This window comes from Podarcis gaigeae, assembly GCF_964106915.1.
Source record: "Podarcis gaigeae genome assembly, chromosome: Z".
NCBI lineage: Eukaryota > Metazoa > Chordata > Lepidosauria > Squamata > Lacertidae > Podarcis > Podarcis gaigeae.
Window position 1 is genome coordinate 42,202,878 of NC_139691.1, and position 25,337 is coordinate 42,228,214.

Sequence of the window (25,337 nt, forward strand, 5' to 3'; positions counted from 1 at the left end):
TGTGTAGTAGCCACCAGCTAAGATGACTTTAAAAGAAGATTAGACAAAATGAATGGAGGGTAAAGCTATCACTGGCTATTAGCCAGAATGGCTATGTTCTCTCTCCACTGCTGGAGGCAGCATGCTTCTGAATGCCAGGTACTAGGGATCCCAGGTAGAGACAGTGCTGTTGCTGTCATGTCCTGCTTGCGGGTTTCCCCGTAAACATTTGTTTCAGCTCCGCGAGAACAAAATGCTTGATTAGATGTGCCCTTATTTTGATCCATCAGGGCTCTTCCATTCTCCTGTATCTTTGAGCGCCAGTGTGCGGATATCAGTAGGTGACTGATAATCTACAGGCTGTTAAAAGCTTTCGCCTGCTAATTTCTGACCCGTAAAGGGGGTCTCTCATCTGCTCTGGTCCTTTTTACAGCAGCATGATTTGAAGAATCTGCTGGGTTGTTCCTCCCAACAGTTTGGAGAGGAAACATCACCACCTGCTAATGTCAGGACATTGAACAGCAGCCCCAAGCCCTGCTGTTAGTGGACTGAAAAGTTGTCAGTCTCAGTCCCACCAAGTTGTGCAGTGTGCAAATTTAGACAGAGATCGCTGCTCACTTTGGACTGAAATACTTGCAAACAGAATTGTGCGGTGTAAGAGAGTCCCCTTGCACATCGGTTGATTTTTACCTCCTGAGATTTCTGCGGTATCTTTCTCTCTGCTCCACCCCACATTTCCAAATAGCAGGTTCCGCTTACATTTGCTCAAAGGAAGCCACGTGGGAGAAAAGATCCTCTCCAGCAAAAAGTTCATCTGTTGCTCAGTCTCCTGATCCATAATCTGCTCTATCTTCTGGGTGCAGATCAGGAATATTGTCAAGTCTAGGACTAATCTCAGTAGCCCCTTAAAACATCTGTGGCACCTAGCAAGTGCTTGACCTTGCCTGTTGCAGGTGCCAATGCTGCTAACTACCAAAAGAGTACCAACGTGGTTTCTCAAGCTCTGCCAGTGCTAATGTTTGTAGTGTTCAGATTTGGCACATGAGCCTCACTGCTTGGCTGTAATTACTTGTCTCGTAAGCACATGCCCTTCATGTTTGTTAATATCTCCAGAGGGTTCCAAATGGAGTGACACATATATTTTATTTTTCCCATACTAGAAATGAAACATTTATCTTCTGCGCATTCCTAGTGAATGTGCTTAGTTGCCAGCTCTTCACATTTATCACAAAGTAGTAGTTCTTATGTTTTGAATGAGGCCTTCAAAGCTGAAACACTGTTCTGTTCCTTTGCAGATAGGAGGTGCAGGATTTGGAAGGGGGAAATCTGGAACTTGCACTTTTGCTTATAGGGGGAAACTTGCAACCGTGTTGAAATGAATAATTATCCTCAACCACTGATAGACTCCATTCGTATGGCTGCATTAGACCAGAAATTATTGTGGCTGCCAATCAGTTAAAGGATTTTTAGTTGATTAATCACCTGCATTTTGAAGGAAAATCTTTTGCCCAATGTGGGGCTGTCAGACCCACAACCCTGAGATTAAGATGGAGGAAGAGCAATATAACATGACAATTTAGTAAGCAAAGTTCATGGTTTGAAGGAAGGGTCTTTTTTTCTTTTTTGAATCCAAAATTACCTCAAAAAGGAAATTAGTATTGCTCAACTCTCAGATCCATTGATAAAAATCTGTCCTTGGTGGATTTCATCAAATGATGCTGTAACAGTTTATTAGTCTAGTTTATTGCAAGGGTGAAGAATTTATGGATGTTGTTGGACTCCCATCTAGGGGTGGGTGTTGTACATTCTCTTTTAAGTGTTTTCAGTGCTGTTTTTAATAGCATTACTTGTTTAACTGGTGTTTGTGTGTGGTTTTTTTTAAAAAAGAATAAATTGTGTGTTTTTAGCTGTATTTGTTTTAACTCATGCCGTGAGCTGTCTTAGGTCCTGCACTGGGAGAAAGGCAGGATATTAAATAAATAAAGAAAAATAAAATCAGCCCCAGCCAGCATGACCAATATTCCAAGATCATGAGAGTTGGCACCTAATAATATCTTGAGGGCTACAGACCCTGCATCCCTAAATTAAATTTTAAAATTATTTTAAATTATTTTAAAAACATTTGTCTTCAAGGCCTTGTTTGGATATAACACTAATCTACGTTACACGAATGAGCCTTGGGCTAGCGGATTTCCATTTCCATTTTTTATTAACCCTAAAGTGTGGTTAGTCTTAACACCGTGGTTTGAAGTTGGCTTGTTTTAGTCAACTATAATTGTGACTAATCAGTTCCTTTGGGTTCAGACACAGTGCTAAGCTAATTATATTTAAAGCTTTAATTAGTTTGGAACTGAATTATTTTAGTAGGTATGTATGAAACTGCTTGGGCATTAAGATCTACCTCGAGAGTCCATGCTGGTAAGTAGGGTTGATCCAGTCAGCAGGCACAATGACCCGGGGCCTTTTCTGTGGTGACCCCTTAGAATATTGAACTCCTTACCCCATGAAGGCACAGAAAGCCCCCATGCAATAAGTGGGTTAGAAGGCTCATTTATTTTCCAAAGGCATTTAATAATAGAAAACATCAACAATAACAACTTATATAAATACCATTTCAGATCAAATAATGTAAAATATTCTTAATTGAGATGGTTATTTTAGCAATCTGTTCTCAGATGTATGCCAATTTTTTGCAGTTTTTTTTAAATTTTTAACTGACCTGCTAGCTTTTAAAAACATGTTGCAGTCTTTTCCCATTATCCACGTGTATGTGTTTATTATGAGATGTAAGCTGCTTTTGGTGCTTAAAGAGCCAGCGTACATAAAACTGAATAAATGTGCACACACGGCCGTGAAAATGACCTGCCTGAGTTTTGATGCTCTGTTAAGCAACCACCATGCTTTCATGTGACATCCAAAAATGACCATGGCCGCCCGCATTTTGCTTGCACCCTTCCCTTGAGGTTATGAAACCTGGGTTTGGCTGCTGTCTCTGTACCCTGCCTAATTTCGATCCCTGCAGCTTTGCGAGAGACAGAGAAGCCACTTTTGTTCACGTGAACTGCTGAGCAGCTGTGTCTTCTGTCTCGGCAGACAGCAAACCTTCAAGACAGCGTCTGCAAGGCTGAAAGTAGGGCAAGACACTGGGAAAAAAGGCCTTTTCTTTCTTTTTTCTCTTTATTGCAAATGAGGGAGACTGGGTCTGCCACAGTTTCCTTTGTGACAGATTGCTCTGTCTGGTTGGAGGAGCCTGTCTGCTTAAGCACGGAGAGGCTGCTTTTCACAAACATGGAAGCTTGCCTTTGAAGTTTTCTGAATTTCTCCTACTCGGTCTCTTTTCCACTGTCACGGCCACCTGTTTTCTCTGTGGTGGAAGGAGATGGGTGGGTGAAAATCCCACCCCCTACAATTGGGTCACACCTTCCTTTCTAGGAAAACTGTTTTGACAGAGGTCTGCTCGTTATTAGCTAATCTCGCACCTTATGCACAGATGTGCATGCAAATTGTGGCTTTCTTGAGCAGCCCTTAACAGGAGATCTTCCATGCGGTGAATCCAGGCTGCAGTTTTACCAGAGAACACAGAGAGAATGGGATGTGGTGTTAGGTGTGGAATTCAGAGATCCATGTGTTCATTTTGTCCTGAACACATGTAACCAGTCCTTAATATTGCGAAGATGTTCTTGCCAGCTGCAGCCTTGGAAGCTAGGGAGTTGGCAGAAGAAATTTTTCAGGGGTTGGGCTTCAGAGTCCTGCCCTTTTCCCATAGTTAGCAATAACAGAATGAATGTTGCAAACAAAAGTGTAGCATATAGTTCCTTACATTTGCCATAATTTAATAATAATAATAACATCAACAATAATAGTAATAATAATAGCAACGACAACAATAGTAAAGAAGAAAATAGTAAGAAATATCAGGGCATATTACGACAGCAAACAATGGCATATGGAAAGTAGAGACATGGAAGCCAGGGGAGGGGAAAATTAGGGGGGAAACCCCACCCTCTGTGGGCGCTTACATTTTTCATTAAAAGATAAAATGGGAAAAGATATGGGCCAGAGCAGTCCAAATCCCAAGATACAGTCATTCTTCCAGAGAGAAGAGGAATGTCCACCATGGAGCCTCTCCTGTGCCCATGGAAAATTGGGCTGGCATAGGTCCACAGCCAACTGTGTTTTGAGTCATGGCAGCTGTCATTAGGCTTCCAAATGGGTGGAGCTGTAGTTCAGTGGTGGAGCACCTGCTTTGCATGCAGAAGTTCCCAGGTTTGTTCCCCAGCAGCATCTCTAGGTAGTCTGGGGTTTCCCGAAACCCTGGAGAGCTGCTGCCAGTCAGAGTAGACAGTACTGAGCTAGATTGACTATTGGACCGGCTCGGTATAAGGCAGCATTCTAGGTTCCTATGTGGTGCCGATTCTTCCTACTGTCTCTTCTTTCCTGCGCTTATTTAACTGCCTTTCCAATCAGTCTAAAGCCTTTTGTTCCTTTTGACTCTCCCCATTCTAATGGGGATGCCTCTCTTTTCACCCAGTGCCTGGTCCTTCTATTCCAGGCAAGAAAATATTATGTCATCTTGCCCTGAACACAGCTTAGCATCTGCCCCACACCCCCACACCCACTTTCCTTTTCAAGCAGGTGTCAAGAGTCTTCCAGTTGGGGGAAGTTCGATGGCTCAGTCACACAGAAGTTGCTTTTGCATTCAAAGGATGCAAAGGTTCATTTCTCAGTGGCATCTCCAGGGTAGCGCTGGGAATGCCCCCCTGCTTGAAATCCGGGGGGGCTGTTGCCTTCCAGTCAGTGTACTAGTCATGGGACTAGATGGGCAGACAGTTTGCTTAGGTATAAGCCTTCCTGTGCTCCTATACAAGTGGAGCATTGTGTGTGTGTGAGGTGGGGCAAAGGCAGGCTTGAATGTGCTGGGTCCAAAGATCATCTATTCCCTCAAGGGCCCCCAGGATTGGACCCATTACCGATGCCAGCCTAGAAACTTGGTTGGGTGATTTCTTCTCCCCTACTGGGGGAGTTTATTGCATGTTATTGTTCTGTATAATGCCTTTAAAGACAAATAAACAGTTAAAAGAGAAGTTTAGACCAGCTAATCTTACACTGATGGAAAGTCTCCATTCTGCTAACCAAACTTGGTCCACTAGACTGTTTCCTCCCAAACCACAGCCACCTGCCCTGCACCTGATGTAGTATGTGGGGCAGGTAGACATGCATTGCAGGAGGTTGGACTAGATGACCCTTAGGGTCTCTTCCAGCTCCACAGTTCTATCATTCTATGTGGATGCAATTGGGAACTATAAAGTGAGCTCTTCCCAAGCCCTACACGATGCTTTGAAGTCCCAGCTTTGGGGCTTCAAAGCACCCAGTCACCTGATATCAGAGGCCACTAAACAAAATGCAGCAGCTGCTTACTGCAGTCCAGCAAAACTCAGGCATTTGAGAGTCAGCATATCTCAGGCAAAACTTAAATAAAATAAAATACTAAACAAAAACTAAGCTGCAGAGTTTTCTCTGGTGAGGTGGTGGCCTTGAACTGGAATCTGGAAGTCCAAATCCAGGGTCTCACCTGATATTTCAAGGCCCCACCAACCCACCAAATTTAGCCTGCAAGAATCTGGCCCACAGCGCCAAAAGATTTTCCTACCCCTGATCTAACAAAGTAAATGCAATTGAATTAATCACCAAGGCTGTTTACAGAAATGCAAATCCAGTTGCAAGGCATTCCTGGCAGTGCTGTCCTATGCATACGTGCTCACTAGCAAGTCCTGTTGAAATCAGTGGGCCTTGCTGTGCTTGATAGGGATTGCATCCTAAGGACAACACAGATTGAGTCATTGCTGTGCTGCTGTTATCTCCTCAGGTGGTGCAAGGAGTAAGACACAGGGAAAAGCTTGGAGAGGCAGGGAGGGTCTTAATCAGGAAGTGGGCACTGCACTCTCAAGTGCCTCACCTTTTCCAGCCAAGCCCCATTGGGAGACCTATGGCAGATCACTGGGAAGCATAGTGCAGGTAGTGGGGTCAAGAGCTCACGTGAGTAAGCGGAGCAGCTGGAACTCCAGCAGGATAAGAGCTGGGGCAGCCAAGGATGGGTGCTGGAAAGAGCAGGGCAAGAGCAGGATTAGCCACTCACAGTGACAAAGGTATTGTTTGGGAGGAAATGGTGCATGGAGAATGCCAAAGCTGCAGCTACGATTTGGGGTGTGTGTGTGGAGATTGGGCGTAAGGCTGAAGGGAGTGTTTGCACTTTTGAGTTTAGCCTCTCTCCCCTCCCCAACTGGCAGCAGTTCCCCAGATGTTTTGTACTAAAGGTGGGAAGGAGCAAGGTGGATAAAACACATACGGATCTGGATCAGCTGGTAGATGTTGGCAGTCCCGGATTTATGTACAGTGGTACTCAGGTTACATACACTTCAGGTTACAGACGCTTCAGGTTACAGACTCCGCTAACCCAGAAATAGTGCTTCAGGTTAAGAACTTTGCTTCAGGATGAGAACAGAAATCGTGCTCCGGTGGCGCAGCAGCAGCGGGAGGCCCCATTAGCTAAAATGGTGCTTCAGGTTAGGAACAGTTTCAGGATAAGTACGGACCTCCGGAACAAATTAAGTATGTAACCAGAGGTACCACTGTATAAGCTAAACAAGCTAAAGCTTAGGTCCCCACTCTCTTGGGGCCCCCAAAAATATTTAAAGAAAAAAACCCACTGGATGTACATTTCCAAAATATAAGATAAAAAACAATTACTTTGATAAAATGCATATTTTGTTATGTGCAAATGGCTTATTAGGTACATAAATTACTATATAACATATATTCAACACAAATTATGTTGTTGTTGGCAAAGGACAGCTGGACATATAAAGGGCCCCATCAAATCTAAATCCAGCCCTGGATATTGGGATGATTGCCTTGCAGTAGCTAGACAAAGATTTCTGAAGTGCAATTGTTTAGGAAGGACAGGAGCGAAATGACCCACCCCACCCCAAATCATACTGCTGAAATTCAGAAAGTTTTTGGGTTAATCAGGAGTGGATTTCAGTGTGGAAGGACTGCGCTTTGTTAAGTCCTGGTACTAAAAGAACAACAACACCAAATTCCTGGGCTCAGAATTCTCTGATTTGTATTGTGTGACCTTTGGCTCCAGTTGATGGATTTCAGGGTTGTAGTTAAAAAAAGGACAAAATAGATTGAAGTCTGTATGCCCACCCAGAAACACAACCCAGAAAATGGTACTGTTCACCATCCTTACATTGAAAATGTTCAAATTCATCCCAGACTGTAGGGCATATTTATGCTGTGCTCTTACTCCATTTGGAATGTCAATTAAGGAATTCTCAGAATTGTAGTTTTGTAGAGGTGCTGAGAATTCTTTTCCTTATCCCTCCCCACAGAACTACAATTCCCATAATTCACTGGGAAGACAACATGACTGACTGTTGAGCCAAGTTATGTTTGTAGTGTGGGCTGTTTAATATGATCCTTTTTTTTTTTTTTTTGCAGTGGGGAGCCTGCCCTTTCTTTGCTGCTTTGGACTAACCTCTTTCCCAATCCTAGATATCAGCAGCATTATGTAGTATTATGCCTGCTATTAAATTGTCAGAAGGTGACTTTTCTGGACCTTCAATCCAGTAAAAGATGGAATGAGCAGCTTTCATTACACAGATTTAAGCAAGTATCATTCAGGCATAATGCCAAGCTATGGTTCAATATTACCTGAACAATGGGTCTGTATGTTTCTTTCTTCTTCTTCCATGTTCTAAAACTTTTTCTTCCAGATTCTCAGCAAAAACTGGTTTGCAGATAACCCAGGAGCAAGAGAGAATAGTGCTTGCAAAGGGATATGGGAAGTGTGCAACCACAGGTGTCATGTTGAATCTGAATAAGACCAGTAGATTGATTATTACATTGTGCTAAACTGTGGTTTGTACCTATACTTGTTTAGCTCCCAAACTATGGTTATGTGCCTGTTTCTCCTAGGCCCCCACCCTCTCAGCACTCAACTTTAGAAGACTGCTCTCTTCTCCATTGTGAAGCAGCTTCTGGGATTGGAACATTGTTTTTGATTCTGGTTCCCTGGCTCATCGCACACCATGGTTTTACCACTTCAGGCATAATGTCCAACAACAGTTAGGCTTGTTCAACCATGGTTTGGTTGTGATGTCTGAATTAAACCTTTATGCCTCAACCCTATTTTCTTATCTGTATTGCAGTTTCTCCAAGGTATGTCTAATCGAGTTACAGAATTTTAGGGAAATTCCTGGAGGGTGAATCTTATCAATAGTAATTAGCAATGACAATTTTGTGTGTGGAGAGGAAACACAATAGGAGAAGCCTCTGTCTCTCTCTTGGATTTGTTTGTGAGATTTCCAAGGGCATCCTGCTAACTTCATCTGGCGATAACTAAATGGGACTTTTGGTCTGATCTAGCAAGGCAGTTTTATGCTCTTGCTTCCTGTGTGCAATCCTCCTCTGAGTAAAATACACTTTTAGTTTAGCAGCTGCTCTGCTTTGCTTACTCTCATTTGTCTGTGCCATTCCAGACAAAAAGACCTTCTTAGATTGCTGAGGATAGCAATCCAAGGCATCAGACCCACCAAATTGTTCCGAGAATAAATAAGAGAAAGAGATGGCAATAAGCCCCAGGTGTTGGGCAGTATGCTGCATACCTAAATGAACATTGGCTTTTGGTCCTCAGACTCTTAGCAGTGCATTCCTGAGCACATTGACACAAAAGTAAGTCACTCATAAGTTCAGTGGGACTTACTCTTTAGTAAGTATGTTTTGGATTGCTGGCTGAGCCTGCCACCCTAAGCCCAGTTACTTAGAAGTAAGTTCCATCAGTATCAGTGATGTATACATTTGAGAAGAGGGTCAAGGTTGTGGAGCTGCAGTTTGAAAAACACAGAACAAAGCCACCCCCGACCTGCTACCCCTTGGCATGACTGGAACTGGGAAAGGGCTTTTGCACAGAGACAGAGAGCCCATTTTGCATGCAGAAGATCCCATGCTCAGTCTCCAACATCTCTAGGTAGGGCTAGAGGAGGTGTTGTTATTGGCTTCCTTCTGTCTTGGGAGACAATGGAGGAGTGGGCCTTTGGGAGTGAAGTCAAACTGATGGAGAGTTACAGTTCCTGCTGTGGCTGTAGAGACCAACGTGGGAGAGACATGTTTTGTTGCAGCTGGAGCAGGTGAAGGCATCTGGTTGTGCTGATGCAGATGCACCATGGCGTTACTTCTCTCTGAGCTCCTCCCAGAAGTCATTCCTTCTCTGGTCACTGCTGTGGATGCAAGATCTGACTGTCTGCCTCCAGGCACTGCAGTCTCTGCAAGGGATTCCCACATAGCGGGGTTGATGTTGCCAGCTTTCATGTCACGTTTGCAGACATCTTTGTAATGAGAGTCGGTCTGCCAACGGGCCTGGTGCTGGAAGCCAGCTCCCCGTAGAGACACCTGTCTGAAATTCTAGAGAGCTGCTGTAGAGAGTACTGAGCTAAATGGCTAGATCCAGCACGTGTAAGGCATATTCCTACATTCCTATAAACCTCTTTTGGAATCCAAATTCCCCAATAAAGCTTTTGAATTATGGCCGGGGTTTACAGTTGCTTGAGTGGATTTTGCATGGAAAAATGTTTTTCCTCAGATGTGAATCCAAGTGCCTCTCAGAAACATTTTGCCTATTAACTTCACTGATTCAATCTCGCCATTGTCAAACGTGCCCAAAGATGTTGGCAGGCTTCCCTCAAAGGGATCATCTGATATGGTCACAGCTCAGTGGCACAGCTCCTGGCTCTACCACCCAATGGTTTCATCCTGATCTCTCTGTCGCAGAGCCATTCTCTGCTGCCAGGGCTACCACCCGTGCCAACGATAGATGCTTCGGAGAGAGATGGGTTTCCCTTGAGATCCAAGACACAGGAATTCCATGGAAAGTCCCCTTGTATTGAATGAGACCATATGTCCGTATTTTGGGGGGAAATGGTGTTCCTCCACCCATTTGCTTTCAAAGCCTACGTCCATACCCAGCATAAAAGCATAAAAAGAGTGTGCTAGGTCAGGTCAGTGGCCCAGCTAGTCCAGTATCCTGTTCTCACAGTTACCAACCCAATGCCTGTGGGAAATCTGCAAGCAGGAAGTTGAGCACAAGATCATTCTCCCCTCCTGCAGTTTCTAACAACTGGCATTCAGAAGAGGGAAGGTGTGTCCAAAGAAAAATGAATTAATATATATTAAGCGGTATAGAAATTAAATAACCAACCACACAATCAATCAATCAATCAATCAACCAGTCAATCAATTACAGCCTCCAGCCTAGAGGCAGAATGTAGCAACCAGTATAGCCTTATCCTCAATGAATTTGCCTAATGCTCTTTCATCCCAGAGCTGGCATTGTGAGGGCAATTGCTAAGGCAAACAAACAGTAATAACAGACTGCCTATAATCTTTAAGAATTCTTGGAGAACAGGTGAGGTCCCTGCAAATGTTGCCCCTACCTTCAAAAAGGGGGGAAACAAGACCCAGGTTGTATTACATGACGACATCACCATCACAAGTGACGGGGGAAGCTCTTGCTCATGTTCCCATCATGTTCTGTGGAAATCCAACAGCCCAAGCAGATCCAGAATGAGGGAGCTTTTTAAAGCACAGGCTCCAGCTGCAAAGGGTTAACGTCTCTCACTGCGTGGTGAATGGCTCCACTCTATAGAACTTTTATCAATAAGGAATCATAGATTCCATGGATTCCCAAGGGTCCTCTAGTCCAACCCCCGCAATGCAGGAATCTCAGCTAAAGCATCCATGACAGATGGCCACCCAACCTCCAAGGAAGGAGAGTCCACCACCTCTCGTGGGAGTCTGTTCCACTGCTGAACAGCTCTGACTGTCAGAGAGTTTTTCCGAATATTTAGTCGGAATCTCCTTTCTTGTAACTTGAAGCCACTGGTTCGGGTCCTAACCTCCAGAGCAGGAGAAAACAAGCATGCTCCCTCTTCCATGTGACAGCCCTTCATATATTTGAAGATGGCAATCATATCTCCTCTTTTCCAGGCTAAACATGCCCAGTTCCTTCAAGCGCTCCTCATAAGGCTTAGTTTCCAGACCCTTGATCATCTTGGTTGCCTTCCTCTGCACACATTCCAGCTTGTCAACATCCTTCTTAAATTGTGGTGCCCAGAATTGGACACAGTATTCTAAGTGTTGTTTGACTGAGGTAGAATAAAGGTAAAGGTAAAGGGACCCCTGACCATTAGGTCCAGTCACGGACAACTCTGGGGTTGCGATGCTCATCTCGCTTTACTGGCCAATGGAGCCTGCGTACAGCTTCCGGGCCATGTGGCCAGCATGACTAAGCTGCTTCTGGCGAACCAGAGCAGCGCACGGAAATGCCATTTACCTCCCTGCCGGAGCGATACCTATTTATCTACTTGCACTTTGTGGCGTGCTTTTGAACTGCTAGGTTGGCAGGAGCAGGGACCGAGCAACGGGAGCTCACCCCGTCATGGGGATTTGAACCGCTGACCTGATTGGCAGGTCCTAGGCTCTGTGGTTTAACCCACAGCACCACCCGCAGAATAGAGTGGTACTACTACTTCCCTTTGTCTGGACACTATATTTCTGTTGATACAGCCTAGAATAGCATTAGCAGCCTAGAATAGCATTACTTGTTGGTTCTTCCACCTTCTGGGAAATGAAATTGCCAGCAAAGCAATGGAGGAATTTACACTCTTACACTCTTGGCAGAGTTTGAATTCCAACAGATAACAGGGAATTTGAAGTTTCCCATGATTACTATTTCTCTCCTTTTTTGAATGTTTGGTAATCTGCTCTAGTAAGGCATCATCCAAGTCTTCAGTCTGGTTTGGCAGTCTATAGCAGACACTCACACTAAGGTCACTGTTGTTTCTCTCTCCTACAATTTTTACCCAGGTCATGGATTTCTTCACATGTGTACACATCCTTTATATATATTGTAATGCTACTTCTCCTCACTTCCTGTTGGTCTATTCCTTTTGAACTGGTTATACCCCTCAATTCCTACATTCCAGTCCTGAGTCTCATCCCACCAGGTTTAAGTAGTACTTACCAGGTCGTATTTGCCATCCTTTATTAAAAGCTCCAGTTCATCTTGCTTGTTTCCCATACTCTGTGCATTTGTGTAGAGACAACTGAAATCATGAGTTGTTCCCTGCAGCTGCTTCCTTCCTGTAGTTTTTCGCCCTTTAGCAGGACCACCACCTCAGTTTCCTGTGCATCAATGAAGCTCTTATCCCCAGTGCCAGGTGCTCTTTTGTTGTTCGTGTTGTTTTCTCCCTCCCCCTCAAGATCTAGTTGAAAGCTCTCCTGATCAGATTCTCAAAACTCTTGGCAAACACATTCTTGCCAACAAGGGCACAGCACTGTGACTTGAAAGGAGCCTGCTTCTGTTTTGCAGGGTGTAGACGGCTGACGGAACAGGTTGTCGCTGCCTCCGCAAATGATGGTTTGTCTGTCTTGTCAGCCAAACCGGGGGGAGGGGGGAGAGAAAGACAACAACCACTGCCAAGGCAGAGAGAAGGAAAGAAGGAGGGACACAGAAGTTACGGGTCATTAGCTAGACAAATAAGAGAAGTTCCTCCACAGAACTGTATGTGTCCAGCTGCTCAGGCTTCCAGTGGCTGAGGGCATTTTCTTGGCACAGGATGCGAAAGGAAACCTTTTTTCAAAAAAGCTTGCTACTCATATGTGTTTGGGTATGCATGAATGTTGCTGATATAGGATGGAAAATAGAAATCTATTTTAAGTCTTAATGTATGTTCTACCTATATGGAATTTGGACTTTGCAGCAAGGATTGGAATAATGCAAAGAAGAAGAAGAAAAAGGAGGAGAATAAGACGGCTTTTTAATGTTGTCTGAGAACACAGTAATCAGGCCAGGGTCAAGGCTGGGGGCATGATGCAGCTCTCCAAGCCTCTCCTGACTGACCCCCCAGAACTCTTCCCAGCCATGCCCCCTCTTCCAGGCCATGTCTCTCACCTGCCCTGTTTTGTACACCTTCCCAGAGTATTTCTGCCTGACTGGGCTGTCTTTGGAGTTCTGAGCATTCCTCTTGCTTGCCCTGGAGCCCATCCCCGTCACAGGGATTCAAACTGCCAACCTTCTGATTGGCGAGCCCAAGAGGCTTAGTGGTTTAGACCACAGCGCCACCCGCGTCCCTCAACCAAAAGCTACTAGCCTATTAATGCTCAACACATAAAAAGCCTGTTATAATAATTTATCATCTGAGAAGAGCTACATTTTGGTATCTCTTTCCTGCTTGATTGCCTAGGGTAGTTCTCACTCACAACAGGCGACTAGTCAAGTGGATTTTTCGAGGTTTGCCTCAACCATGAGGAGTACAGCAAAGTCGCCAAATCCTTACTGGTCAGTGGAAGAAAAGTCTTTCACTTCAGTACTACTCAGTGCACCATAAAGAAAATGAAGGTATCTTCTGGACCCTGGACAAGCAGGAATAAAATTTCTATCATGTGTTTTCTGACGGCCAAATATTCAGCTGTGAAAAAGCCAATTTCCACACACACCCCTTCAAAAATAAATAAAAATCCTGACAGTGGTTAAACCCAAGAGCTGTGCCGTTTCTGCTTTGCACAACAATGCACTAGTAGCAGTGAATGCCATATTGACAGCCTATTATTGATCCATAAAGGTTTCGCATGTCTCCGTTAACCTCCATGGGCAAGGCAGAGACGTTGGCTTCAATTAGCGGGCAATGCATTATTAATCACAGCCAACTTCCAGGAAATCTCTGCTTAATGCTCTTCCGCTGTCCCCCCAAAATGGCTTCTCTTTTGCCTGGTGCGTAGTGGTGGCAACGCAAGGAGGGGTGTGTGGCAGACTGTGCCTGGAAAGCATAGCCCAGTCTTTCAGTGCTAGAGCACATCATTTGCATGCAGAAGGTCTCATGTTTAGTTCCCTGCATATCCAGTTAAAAGGCTCCATAGCAGGAGATCTCTGCCCGTGGAGGGCCTGCTGCCAGTCAGAGTACACAACACTGGGTTGGGTAGGACACAGAGCCTGACCTAGAATAAAGGCAGCTTCCTACACACCTCCCTTTATAATGTTCCCGCCTTTCCTCCCACGATGGTGAGTCCTTCTGTCGATACCCCCTTCTGACATTATACAACGTTCTAAGCTTATACAATCTTACACAGCAGCAATGATTAGGGACACATTTCAATCATAAGTGCATAAGCTCTCCATGTGTTGCTTTTCATCTAGATCTACTATTTTCTGTGCACAGCGAACATAAGCAAACGATTTGGAGTGCTTTGGAATTTACACACCCGAGTGGTTTTGCCTGGCTGGAGTGTGTCTTTTAATTCTAGTAAGGCCTTTGGTTTAGAATCAGAATCGTAGAATTGGAAGGGACCGTGAGGGTCAACTAGTACAACCCCCTGCAATACAGGAATATATATATGTGTGTGTATATATATATATATATGCATGCCAAACATGAGGTTCGAACCCATGACCCTGGGGTTCAGAGTCCCATGCTGTACCGACTGAGCTACCCCAGGTATGTGTGGATGGAGGATGGAGAGGGCTGAGTGAGCAGAAGCTGCAGTAGAGAGATAATAATTACATTTGATGTTCCAGCAACTTTTATCTCTGGCCCCATTGACATGTGGCCCTTGGGAAGTTGCTCAGGTGGGAATGTGGCCCTCGGGCTCTATTGTATCTTATGTTTTTATTGATTTCTTTTCAGGTAAAAAGGGTGGAGGGCAGAATACGAATCCCTCAAATAAACAGAAAGATGTCCCTTTAGTAAATGCTTCCAAACTATGAAATGGATTTACTGTTGGTTTCTGTATGCAGCCCTTGGACAACAGCCCTCCAGCCTAAACAGCTCCTTGCAACAGTTGCATTCTTCTGTGTTAAAAACAAACCTGTTAATTGCATCACCTTGGAGTATAATGAATTGGTGTTCTTAGCATTTATTTAATCAGGGAGAGACAGGAAAGGGAAAAGAAAAAGGGGCGGGTGAGGAGAGAAAACCTTTTCTTGCATACAAATGTAAACTTTGGGTTGCCCCTGGGCCTTTCCCTTCAGCAAGGTTTAAATTGTTTCTATTGATTCTAGGATTAGAAGAAGCATTGTGGTGGTGTGTTTGTGTACAGACATTCATTTTGCATCTTCACCAGGCCAAAGTTGCTCTGTTTTTGTAGCTGGCTCCTAAACCATAGCAGCTGCTTTGGTATGGCAAAGCGACAGATCTGTCCTCTTGACATTGATGCAACTTACTCAGACAAGGATGGGGTGGGACCATGGGGGGCACATTGGTGGATTCAGGTAAGCTGCAGCAATGCTGCTATTGGGAGATCAGCTCCACCCTGCCCATTGGCTGCTTCTGCTGCACATTAGCATTCTTTTATAACTCATGTGTCCCGATTTCTCAGAAAGCCAGTGTGGCTTGTCCTCTTCTCTGCAGAGTTCCCCAGTGTCACTGCTGAGATTGAGGAGGAGGAAGCCAAGAGGCACTGCGACCCACTGGACTTGGTTGCAAGTCCAAAGGCAGGCAGGAACACAGGAATCTCCCTTACAACAAGTGAGACCATCTAGCTCAGTACAGCCTACACTGGCTGGCAGGGTTGAGCCACAGCCTTTCCCCCAGACGTATTCCCTTAGTAGCATAGGGCTCTTTTTTGCAATGTGGGAGGGGATCTCCCCACATAAGGAAAGGTAAAGCCAGCCTGGTGTCATGGGTGGAGTAGAAAACTGGGACTTGAGATACCTAGGTTTCATTTTCGGCTTTGTTTTTATTATGCTGTGAACTGCCCTGAAATCAATAGAGTCGGGAGGGGCCCCGAGGGTCATCCAGTCTAACCCCCTGCAATGCAAGGGCAGTATACAAATTTAATTAATAGATAAGTAGGGTCAGATTCCCCACTCAGCCATGAATAGCTGGTGTTGTTGGCCAGTAACTACATTGCGTGGCGAGTTCCCGCCCCCACCAGGATAAATAAAGACACAGGACACCGTATGTAAGGTTAATTGGGCGAATTAGGCCACAACTTTATTGAATTCAGGAATGAGAGGCATTGGCATAGGCATTGGTCCTAACGGCTATCCGGCTCCAGCCCATTTGCTGGAGACACGGGGAAGGGTTAACCTTATATCGGGGGAGACTCCCGCGAGGCACGTCGACTAGGAGCTCCCCCGGGTCACCGCTCTGGGGCGTGCCTTTGGCCCACACCTCCATAGGCTTCGGACAGGGCCACGCCCCCCGGGGTCCTTTAACGGACCACCCTTCGCTCGCTGGGGGGAGGTGATGGCGTTCCTCCCCCCCCACACATCGTCTTAACCCCTTCATACCAATGCCTACCGCCAATGCCGAGAAGTTGTGACGAGTTGCTACGAGGTAGGCGAAAAACCAAAAGGCCCGAAATTGCCAATTGGGAAAAAATTCCTACCATGCCCCTTGCGGCGACAGACCGAAGTCCATAGCAATGTCAAAGGCGTGCCTAAACCTAAACCTACTTAAAGGGAGGGAGGGTGGGAAAAAACGTGGGGGGCGAGCCGGCGAAAAGAGGGCGAGCCCCCTCCACGCCGGCCATAAATAGGGCAAGCCACGCCCCCCCCGCCGACCAGCTGATTGGCTGGCTGGGGGGGGCGGGCCCGACGGGGATTCCCCTACTCTCGCGGGGGCTGGGGCCAGCCCCCGCTCGCGTGGGTGGGGCGTGAAGCCCGCAACCCCACCTCCTGGGGCAGGCCCGGAAGTGGCTTTGTAGCCCAGTCTACCAGACAGAGTGACCACGAGGATAGAATTGGTGGTTGTGGTGGTAGGGATTGCGCCTTATGGCTGCAGTCCTGTTCTCCAGGGGTGGGGAAGCTTTTTCAGCCCAGGAGCTACATTCCTTGGGGGAGGGGTACCATTCCAGGAGACCAAATGCCACATCAGTGGGTGGGACCAAAGCAAAGGTGGGCAGAGCAAGGAATGTGAGCCTTACCGTTGCGACTGGACCTTGTAGGCTATGTCCCAAAAACATAGGAGTCGGACATTTTTTCACCCCTCCCCTTTGCCCCTACTCTCTCCCCTCCCCCCGGTTGAAATGCTGACATTCGCTTCCTTCCAGCCCTGGTGCATTCCCCATTGTTGCTGGCCTTGTCACTCGAGCCTTAAATTTATTCATGGAAGATGTCAGAGCTCAGGTGGCAGCAGCTAAATCCATTTAGCAGCTGGAATCCAAGGGAAGCCATTTGAACATTCTCGTTTTTGTTTTACTTCGCATGTGACGAGAGATGTAAAATCTTGGATGTGTGAAGGCAAAAACGCATCAAGAGCGGATAAGCTAACAGTCGGTAATGGGGGAGTAAAAGTAACAATAATAAAAGGCTCCCAAGATGAAGGATTAAAGGCTGCAAGCATCAGTAGAGGGAGAACTCAGACCTGGGGCTCAAATGCGGCCCCTTGGGACTCTCCTCAGGCCACGCCTCCTCCGCAGACCCCAACCCTCATTTCCTCTGGTCCACAGCCTCACCAACTCCTTCTGCCTGACTGAATTGTGTCCTTGAACTCTGATATTGTTTCTTCACTGCCCAGATGGAGGCTGCAGACATGCCTTTGACTTGGGAGAGATGTAGCTTGCCTTACAAAAGAGGCACTTTTTGCCTCTGGCCACACCCACTGTTGGTCCCAGGAAGCTTGTTCACAAGGGAATATGGTCCTTGGGCTGGGAGAAATAGTATTTGTCCTGCTTCTGTTGTGCTCCAGGCCCCCCAGACAGTATTGGGGAAGCATTGCAGAACAACGAATGAAGCAGAGTAAATTCACCTCCAGTGTACAATTGTGGTATCAAGAATACATTGCAGAATACACCTGCAATAAAACACCCGTCTTGAGGGGTCCTTGGTCTCTCCCCACAACCGCTTTCTTCATTTCAGCAGTCTAGTTTGGGGAAATAGGTGTGTGTGTGTGTGTGTGTGTGTGTGTGTGTCTATTGTTAAACAGTCCAGAGTCAGAAATCCTTATTTACCATAAATCACTCAGAGATCTGCCATAATATCCTTATCTCAATTTTGCCCTCCCTTCCACCCCTTTCAGTGCAAATATACCGTAGAATTATTATCTTTCATCTTGGAATGTGTTTTGCTAAAAGATGCAGTATTGGCTAGGTGTTGTTTCTCATTCTCTCTCCCCCCGCCCTCTGTTTTGTCAGATGATGTGCCAATATTTTTACAGCGTTTTCCCTCCAAACGTATAATAACCAGGAGAACATCCACAGATGAGTGGCATATTGAGAGATGGAAGAATCAGTAGGCTCTGCCTTGACAAACAGGAGTGAAGCCCATGCATTTATAGACAAAGAGAGACAAACAGAGAACCTAAACTCTGACTTGCCCTGCAATTTCACAGCGATGAGATTCTGGGAAAGTGGCTGAACCCAATGGGAAGGGACAGATTTGAAAACGTGTCACAAGCTGAAGCAATCTGGCTAAATGCTGCCTTGCCACCTTCTGTTTTCAATTGATGACCTCCCTGTATTGGGGATTAGAGACTGGTCATGTAGTGGTTAGAGCAGTGGTTCTCCAAGGGTGTGGCAAGCCTGGTGGGAAGATTCAAGGGCAATCAAATAAACATTCAAACATTTCTGTGTTGAATGTCTATACAATCAGAAATGGTATTCACGCCTCTCTTCAAGAGCATTGGCTACAGTTCTACATATTGCGGTGAACAGTGATTTTCAACTCTTGACAAATATGAAAGACCAGAAAAGAGTAAGGCTTCTTTGTGCTGATGAGAAGATGAAAGCTTGTTCTGTCTCAAAATAGACCTTATATAAATGAGATTACCCAGCAAAAGCAAGCTCACACCTCTCATTGAGTCTGTATACCTACTTAAGGTACATATGTAAGAGGCTCGTTTATAATTATATTTTGGGAATGATTCACGTTCTTATATAACTGCATTGTTTTATACATTCTGGATGCCCCACAATCACATTCTAAAGTAGTTGTGTTGTATGTTATAAATCAAGCACTGCTAGGAGTGGTTTCTTTTTGTTTTCCAATGGATTTATTCCCAATAAAAAAAAATAGAGCAAATTTTTATTCTGAAAGTGTGGTCCAGATAAAATTTTCTGAGGACCACTAGGTTAGAGGGTCAGAGTAGGACCTACTCAGCCACAAAGCTTACTGGTTATGTGTGCATGTATATATGTGTTTATATGCCGCCATCTGACTGGGTTCCTCCAGCCGCTCTGGGCAGCTTCCAACAAATTAAAACACAACACGACATCAAACATTAAAACTTCCCTGAACAGTTGCTGCCTGCCTGTCTACTTCACAGGGTTGTTGTGAGGATGCAGTTCAGATGGGGAGAACTAGTATAGCTCCTTGAGTTCCTTAGAGGAAAGGTGGGATATAAATGCAGCAAATAACTTACCTGTGCTATTTCTTTGTCTCTAGGATATGCCGATGATTTTGACCTCAATTTAGAGGATGCGCTGGATGATGGCATTCCAACGAAACGGCGTAAGTCACCCTTGTGCTGGAGAGAATTGGGTGGGGTGAGCAACCTGCATTATATATTGATGTTTTCACAGATGCAGGCACCTCCTACAGTTATTTACAGCTTAATAATAAACTCAGTGGGTATTGAACTCAATGGGACTTGCTTTTGAGTACACATGTCCTTGTGCTGTGAGATTCAGTGAACTTTTAATTCTTCATCCAGTTAAAATGTCCTTCCTTCCCTCTTTTTGTCTTAACTACAGCTACTCCCAAGCCACCCAAAAAGCCTTCCAGCGGAACAGGTGAGATGTTTTCCCATCTCTTATTTATAGCAAAAGAGTGGAGTGAATCAGGGGTAAGTTGCTGTTTGCAGGTGGGATTTAATCACATAGCGCCAAATTCAAGTTCTGCAATCAAAGATACAGACTTTGTGCAAACAGATCATGAGCAAACCCAGAAGGGACCAAACCCAGCAGAAATTGCTATTTGATTTAGAGACAACTAAGTGTTTCTGGGTAGGAATGGCAACTATTGATTGCAGGTTGTGGGGTCTGACAGACACTGCAAATGCTTTCTGTTTCTTCTTGTGGCTGATGCTGGCTAATGGAGTGGTAGGGGCCTCTGGTTGGGTTGTAGGGGCAGGATGAAGAAGCAATGCAGAGAACCAACTGGGCAAAGAAGTCCCAAGGCTCCTGCTACCACCAAAATTGCCACATGGCTAGGTCCTTGCCCATTCCACCTCTCTCACCTGTGGGGGGATGTGGCAATGGAGGAAGCACATGCATGCAGCTCTGCCTCCCCCAATCTCATGTGTGTGAAATGTTGCAGTGAATCTGAGTTAATGGATCTGAGCTCAACAAACTTGACTCCTTAGGTGGGCCACTGCCAGGGACTAGCTGGGCAACAAGGAGTTGTGGAAGGCAACAGCTGGGGAACCTCCAAGGGAAATCCCAGAGGAAGAAGGCTCAAAGCCTGCGGATTGGTGGTGGGACAATCAGAGGGAGAAGATTGGGAGGAGGGCCTGGATGCTGAAGGGGCAACAGGGTTTAGTGAGCAGGAAGAACCGTTGGCAGAGAACAGTTCAGACTCGGAGGCTAAAACAGAGGAGAGGGGTCAAGGGGCACCTGAAGAATTCAGGGAGTCTCCCTCTCCCTGCTACAACAAGTTTCCTCACCTTTAGTCTCCAAGAATGCGCAGAATAATTAGGGCAGAACAGAGGTCAGAGATGTGCAAGCACATTTTGAGACTGCTTGGGAAATACCCGGGAGAAAGGTGGGAAGGCAGGGACCTTCAGTCCTGGCAACTGCTCCATAGTGGCAATGCCTACTGGGAAGAGTTGCTGAGCAGTATGCCATTTCCTTGAATAAAGAGTTAACTCTGCTGACAACAGAGCCCTGCGTCTTTCTTGCTGACCTGCAGCTGACTCCAACCTTTACAGCCACACCAGTAACGAAAACACTGTACCAGGCACACCAGTCGCAGGAGTGTCTGTATTTTAGTGGAATGCTGTCACTGCCAGAATCTCCCTGTGCTGCCTTAGGGAGTCCCTCTTTCATTATGCCATCCTGGCCTGCTTTAAAGGGTTGTTGTGAGGGTAAAATGGGATAAGCCAGGAACTCCTTGGAGAAGAAGAGAAGATACACACGGTGCAGAAAAACCCAACCACCTGTGGCTTATTTGTCTCTCTGTGTGTGCTTCTGTATTTATCTGCCAAATAGGTGACTTGGACTTGGCTGACTACTTCGATACCCCACCAGAGATGACAACTAAATCAACCAAGGTGACCACTGGCCCTTATCCAAGGAAACCAGGTGAGTCCTTACTTTCCCTGCTAAGCTTTATTATAGCAGAAGGACAGGAACCTCCAGATAATTGTTGGGCTCCAACTTCCACCAGCTTTAGCCAGCATGGCGAATGGCAAAGGATGATGGGAGCTGTAGTCCAGCAGCACATGGGGCAGGGGAGGCCCACAGGTTCCCCATCCCTGTTTTAAAGCTAAGTTTCCTAAACACCTGAGCCACCCACTGTCAACCTTCACAGGACTGAGAGCCGCAAGTTCTTCCTGTTGCTCCATTTTGGTTTCCATCTCTGCTTTTGCTTCTCCCTTCTCCCGTCTCTCCTTTTCTTTTACTTCTTGTGGGGGGGGGGGGCGTTGTTTGTACCAGGGGTGGGGAACCTCTAGGGGGTCCCCATTCCTCACATAAGGCTGTTTCCCTCCCTCCAAAAAAAAAACAAAAAACTACACCCACATGTCCCACACCTGATTTCGTATGTGTCACGACTTCAAAGGAACAATCAGGAGGTGATTGTTCCTTTGCTGGCCCCACACTTTGTTCCAGGAGTGCAAAGTGATTTCCACCAAAATAGCTGCTAAAAAAGAGGGGGTCCCCTTCCCCTGGAGCAACAGCAGCGCAGAGCTGTTTCAATGCCCTTTTTGCAAACAGCCCCATGCTGGTCTTTTGAGTCTCTTGTTCTCTGCACAAGGCTGTTTTGCAGCAGAGCTTTCAAGCCAACCCATGCTACTCTTTGAAGTTCCAACAATTCAGGAGTGCAGCGTCACCTGACATTACAGTGATGTCAGGTGACTGATAGGTAGTTGGTGGCCTTGCTCACTTGCCAGATTTCTCCTGCTAGGGATCCAGGAGATAAGGATCTGGACCTGCAGCCAGAAAATGTCCCTCACCACTGATGTGTACTATGACCTAGTGTATATGGACACAACAGGATCCTAGTGCTGTTGTTTTTTGCTCATGGAAAGAGTTGTATGTGGGTGTTTTGTCCAATATTGCTTGTGGGGATGGGGGGAAGAGAGTTGGGTTGTATCTCCTAACTCCACCCTAGTTGTTGTGTCCCCTATTGGCTCTGCCCCCCTTGGCTGTACTTTATTAATAACAATGATATTTTATTAAGAGAATTTCATTTATGAAAAAGTAGAGTGAGGAAAGAAAGGGGGGGAGTGAGTGAGAATGAAAAAAAAATACTGCTAAATTGCCATACATTAATATACAGATGTGTATATTCTTAATATCCTGATACACATATAATTGTTAGTAACCTACCGGTAATATATTCTGTGTAAACTCATTCCAAATATCATGGTATTTATCCAAAGAGAGTTTGCAGCTATAAGCTGCCCATTCATGGGTTGCCACTGTCATGTTGTTGAGTCATTGATTAAGGGGAATCGTATCTCTATTCTTCCAGTTCATCAGTTATCAGTCTCTTGGCCACCATTAGGGTGTATAGAATCCATTTCTGCTGTCCTGTTGTCAATTTCCATACAATGGGTATATATAGTTCAAGAGCAAATTCACCTCTTAAAATCTTAACCCCGCCCCCAATAGTGTTTTGTTTATACAGTCCCCTGGCCGTACTTGGTGGGGTGGGTGGGCAGTGAGAAGAGAGCAGCTCCCCTGGAAGAGGCTCCTCCTGTGGCTTAAATTGCTCCTGCCAATCTTTTCATTCTTTACCCAACTGCCACCACTTTCTGAGTCACCTTCCCTTGTGTTCCTCTGTCTTCAGATGATATCCACTGGAACGTGATGCATACCACCACCAAGCAGCCCAAAACTACCAAGGCGCCACCCAAGAAGGTCCCAGGTAAGGGACAACCTCTACAGAGCGCACAAGACACCCATGGCTCATGTCAGGAATGTGTCAAGGAACTTCTTACACTTTTTCTTCCTGGATAGTGTTATTTTCCCTAGGAAGTGAATCAAGTGTGTGATACTCCTGGGCCTATTCTGGCATACCATTCCACAAACAGGGCAACCGTGGACGTCCCCATGCCCACCAGCTTTGCATAAGCCTTGGCCAACATGATAGAGTACATCCAGGGACAAAGTTGTCCCAATGTTTCTCCTGCTCCCATCCTTACTGCCTTGGCCTCAAGTGGGAGGATGATGGTGCAGACAACGCTGTTAAGTGCAGGGCATGCCTTGCAATATACCCTGTTTCCCCGAAAATAAGACAGTGTCTTGTAGTAATTTTTGCTCCCAAAGATGCGCTGGGTCTTATTTTCAGGGGATGTCTTATTTTTCCATGAAGACGAATACAGTACACATTTATTGTCTAATTGTGAGTCAGCCAGACTCCGTCAGGGCAGAGCGAGCAGCAGGCAACAGCTTGTCCTGGCAGTGGCACGGGCTCTCTGAACAGCTGCGCAGTGGCCAATCACTGAGCTGCATGGTGGTGCCCGCCGCTACGGTCCAGAGGAGTCGGACGCCTTACGGTAGCTTCGGGGGCCTTATATTCCAGGGAGGCCTTATGTTCGGGGGAGGCCTTATTATTGGGGAGGTCTTATTTTCGGGGCGATGCCTTATATTACAGCGAGAGGCAAAACTAGAAGTAGGTCTTATTTTCGGGGGATGTCTTAAAAGCTCTAAAGCATATAATAATCTAATACAAATTCAAACTGGGAATGTTCAGTTACTTTGTTTTGTTTTCAAAAGCCAACCTAGAGGGAGGAAAAGTATAAATAGACCTATTCATTCATTCATTCATTCATTCATTCAAAGACCTCTTCATATTTTCCTGCAATTTCAACTACTCGTTAATTCAGTTATGACCTGTTACCACTTTGCACAGAGGTTGCCCTGCACAGTGCATCAAGCTGCAGGGAAAAGCACATACTGTCTTTACCAGTTTGAATTTGTATTAGATTATTATATGCTTTAGAGCAGTGGTTCACAATTAGGTAATTACTGAGGACCCCCTGTTTTTCAAAAGCCAAGCCATGGACTCCCCTTATGGTAAATTCTGGTAACTCTTATTTACCTCTGCAAAGCAATTTTTTGAACAAAATGTGGGGTAGCCCCTAATAAGCAGATAATTTTGGCATACTAAAAAAAAGGCCATAAAAATCTGTGATACTACCATGTAAAAATGACAAAAATATAGTTGGGGGGATGGGGCCATAGACCTCCTGGGTGCGTTCTGTGGACCCCCAGCGGTTCCCTAATTGGTAACCACTGCTTTATAGAGCAACAGATACATTCAATAGGTAATCCATGTGCTATTTCCCAGCCAAAGATCCAGTGGATTTCGACCACAACCCTGGACAAGGTGGAGGAACACCTAATGTAAATCCTGGTGGAGGTAAGTTGATAGATCACTATTAGCTTTGTGCTTTACTTCTAAATTTTAGATGATTTGGCCAGCATTTTTCTCACAATGGTTGAGCACCCCAACCTCAATGGTGCTTAATATGCATCAAACTTTGACCCCAGATACCATAGAACTGGGTGGCTTGGAAGAGACCACATGGCTCGCGAGTGGCATTATAATGGGTTGGAAGAATCCACTTCCTTTAAGGCTGCTGTGCTCACATTTTGAGCCATCTGTGGGGCGTATAGGAAGGACTCTGTTCTCATGTTGATGTTACAGCGAACCAAACCTCTGATGCAGCCAAAGTCTTGGGGTGGCAAACAAAACAGGATACCTTCTCATGGCCAAAGCTTGACAGCTCAAAAGGCATACAGGAAGTCTGGATGACACGTTCAAGTCACGCTTGAGTCTGCCGTAGGAAGGGGTTGTTGTACTTCCCCATTGCACAAAGAAAGCCCTTAAAATAGCAATGGGAAAGGGACACAAACACACATTTTTGCCAAAAGGTAGGTCACTGTGACTTCACCTCTGGCTTTATGGCTGTGCTTATTGGTTCATGGGATTCACTGCATGAATCAACAGCACAGGCATAGTAGAGTGGATGAACAATAGTAATTTAAACAGAGGACCTGTAATAAAATCTTGCAGCGTGGGGTGTTGCTGTTCAGGGTTGCATTCCATTCCTCGTTCCCTGCCCCATCCCAGCAGTCAACATTCTGTGGCCTTAGAGCATGCTTAGTCCTAATGTGGGGCTAATTTGGGGTTC

At 45.6% G+C, this 25,337-nt stretch overlaps 1 protein-coding gene across 3 annotated transcripts in view; it reads left to right on the forward strand.

Moving 5' to 3' along the window:
* The window catches only part of CD99L2 (CD99 molecule like 2), a 68,758-nt gene that overhangs the window by 21,131 nt on the left and 22,290 nt on the right, over positions 1–25,337 (forward strand). For all 3 annotated transcript variants that reach the window (XM_083723109.1, XM_083723107.1, XM_083723108.1), the window contains exons 2-6: positions 19,421–19,486; positions 19,729–19,767; positions 21,184–21,276; positions 22,988–23,065; positions 24,491–24,562. In XM_083723109.1, the coding sequence (XP_083579235.1) occupies positions 19,421–19,486; positions 19,729–19,767; positions 21,184–21,276; positions 22,988–23,065; positions 24,491–24,562 (348 nt within the window). The remainder of the gene's footprint in view (positions 1–19,420; positions 19,487–19,728; positions 19,768–21,183; positions 21,277–22,987; positions 23,066–24,490; positions 24,563–25,337) is intronic.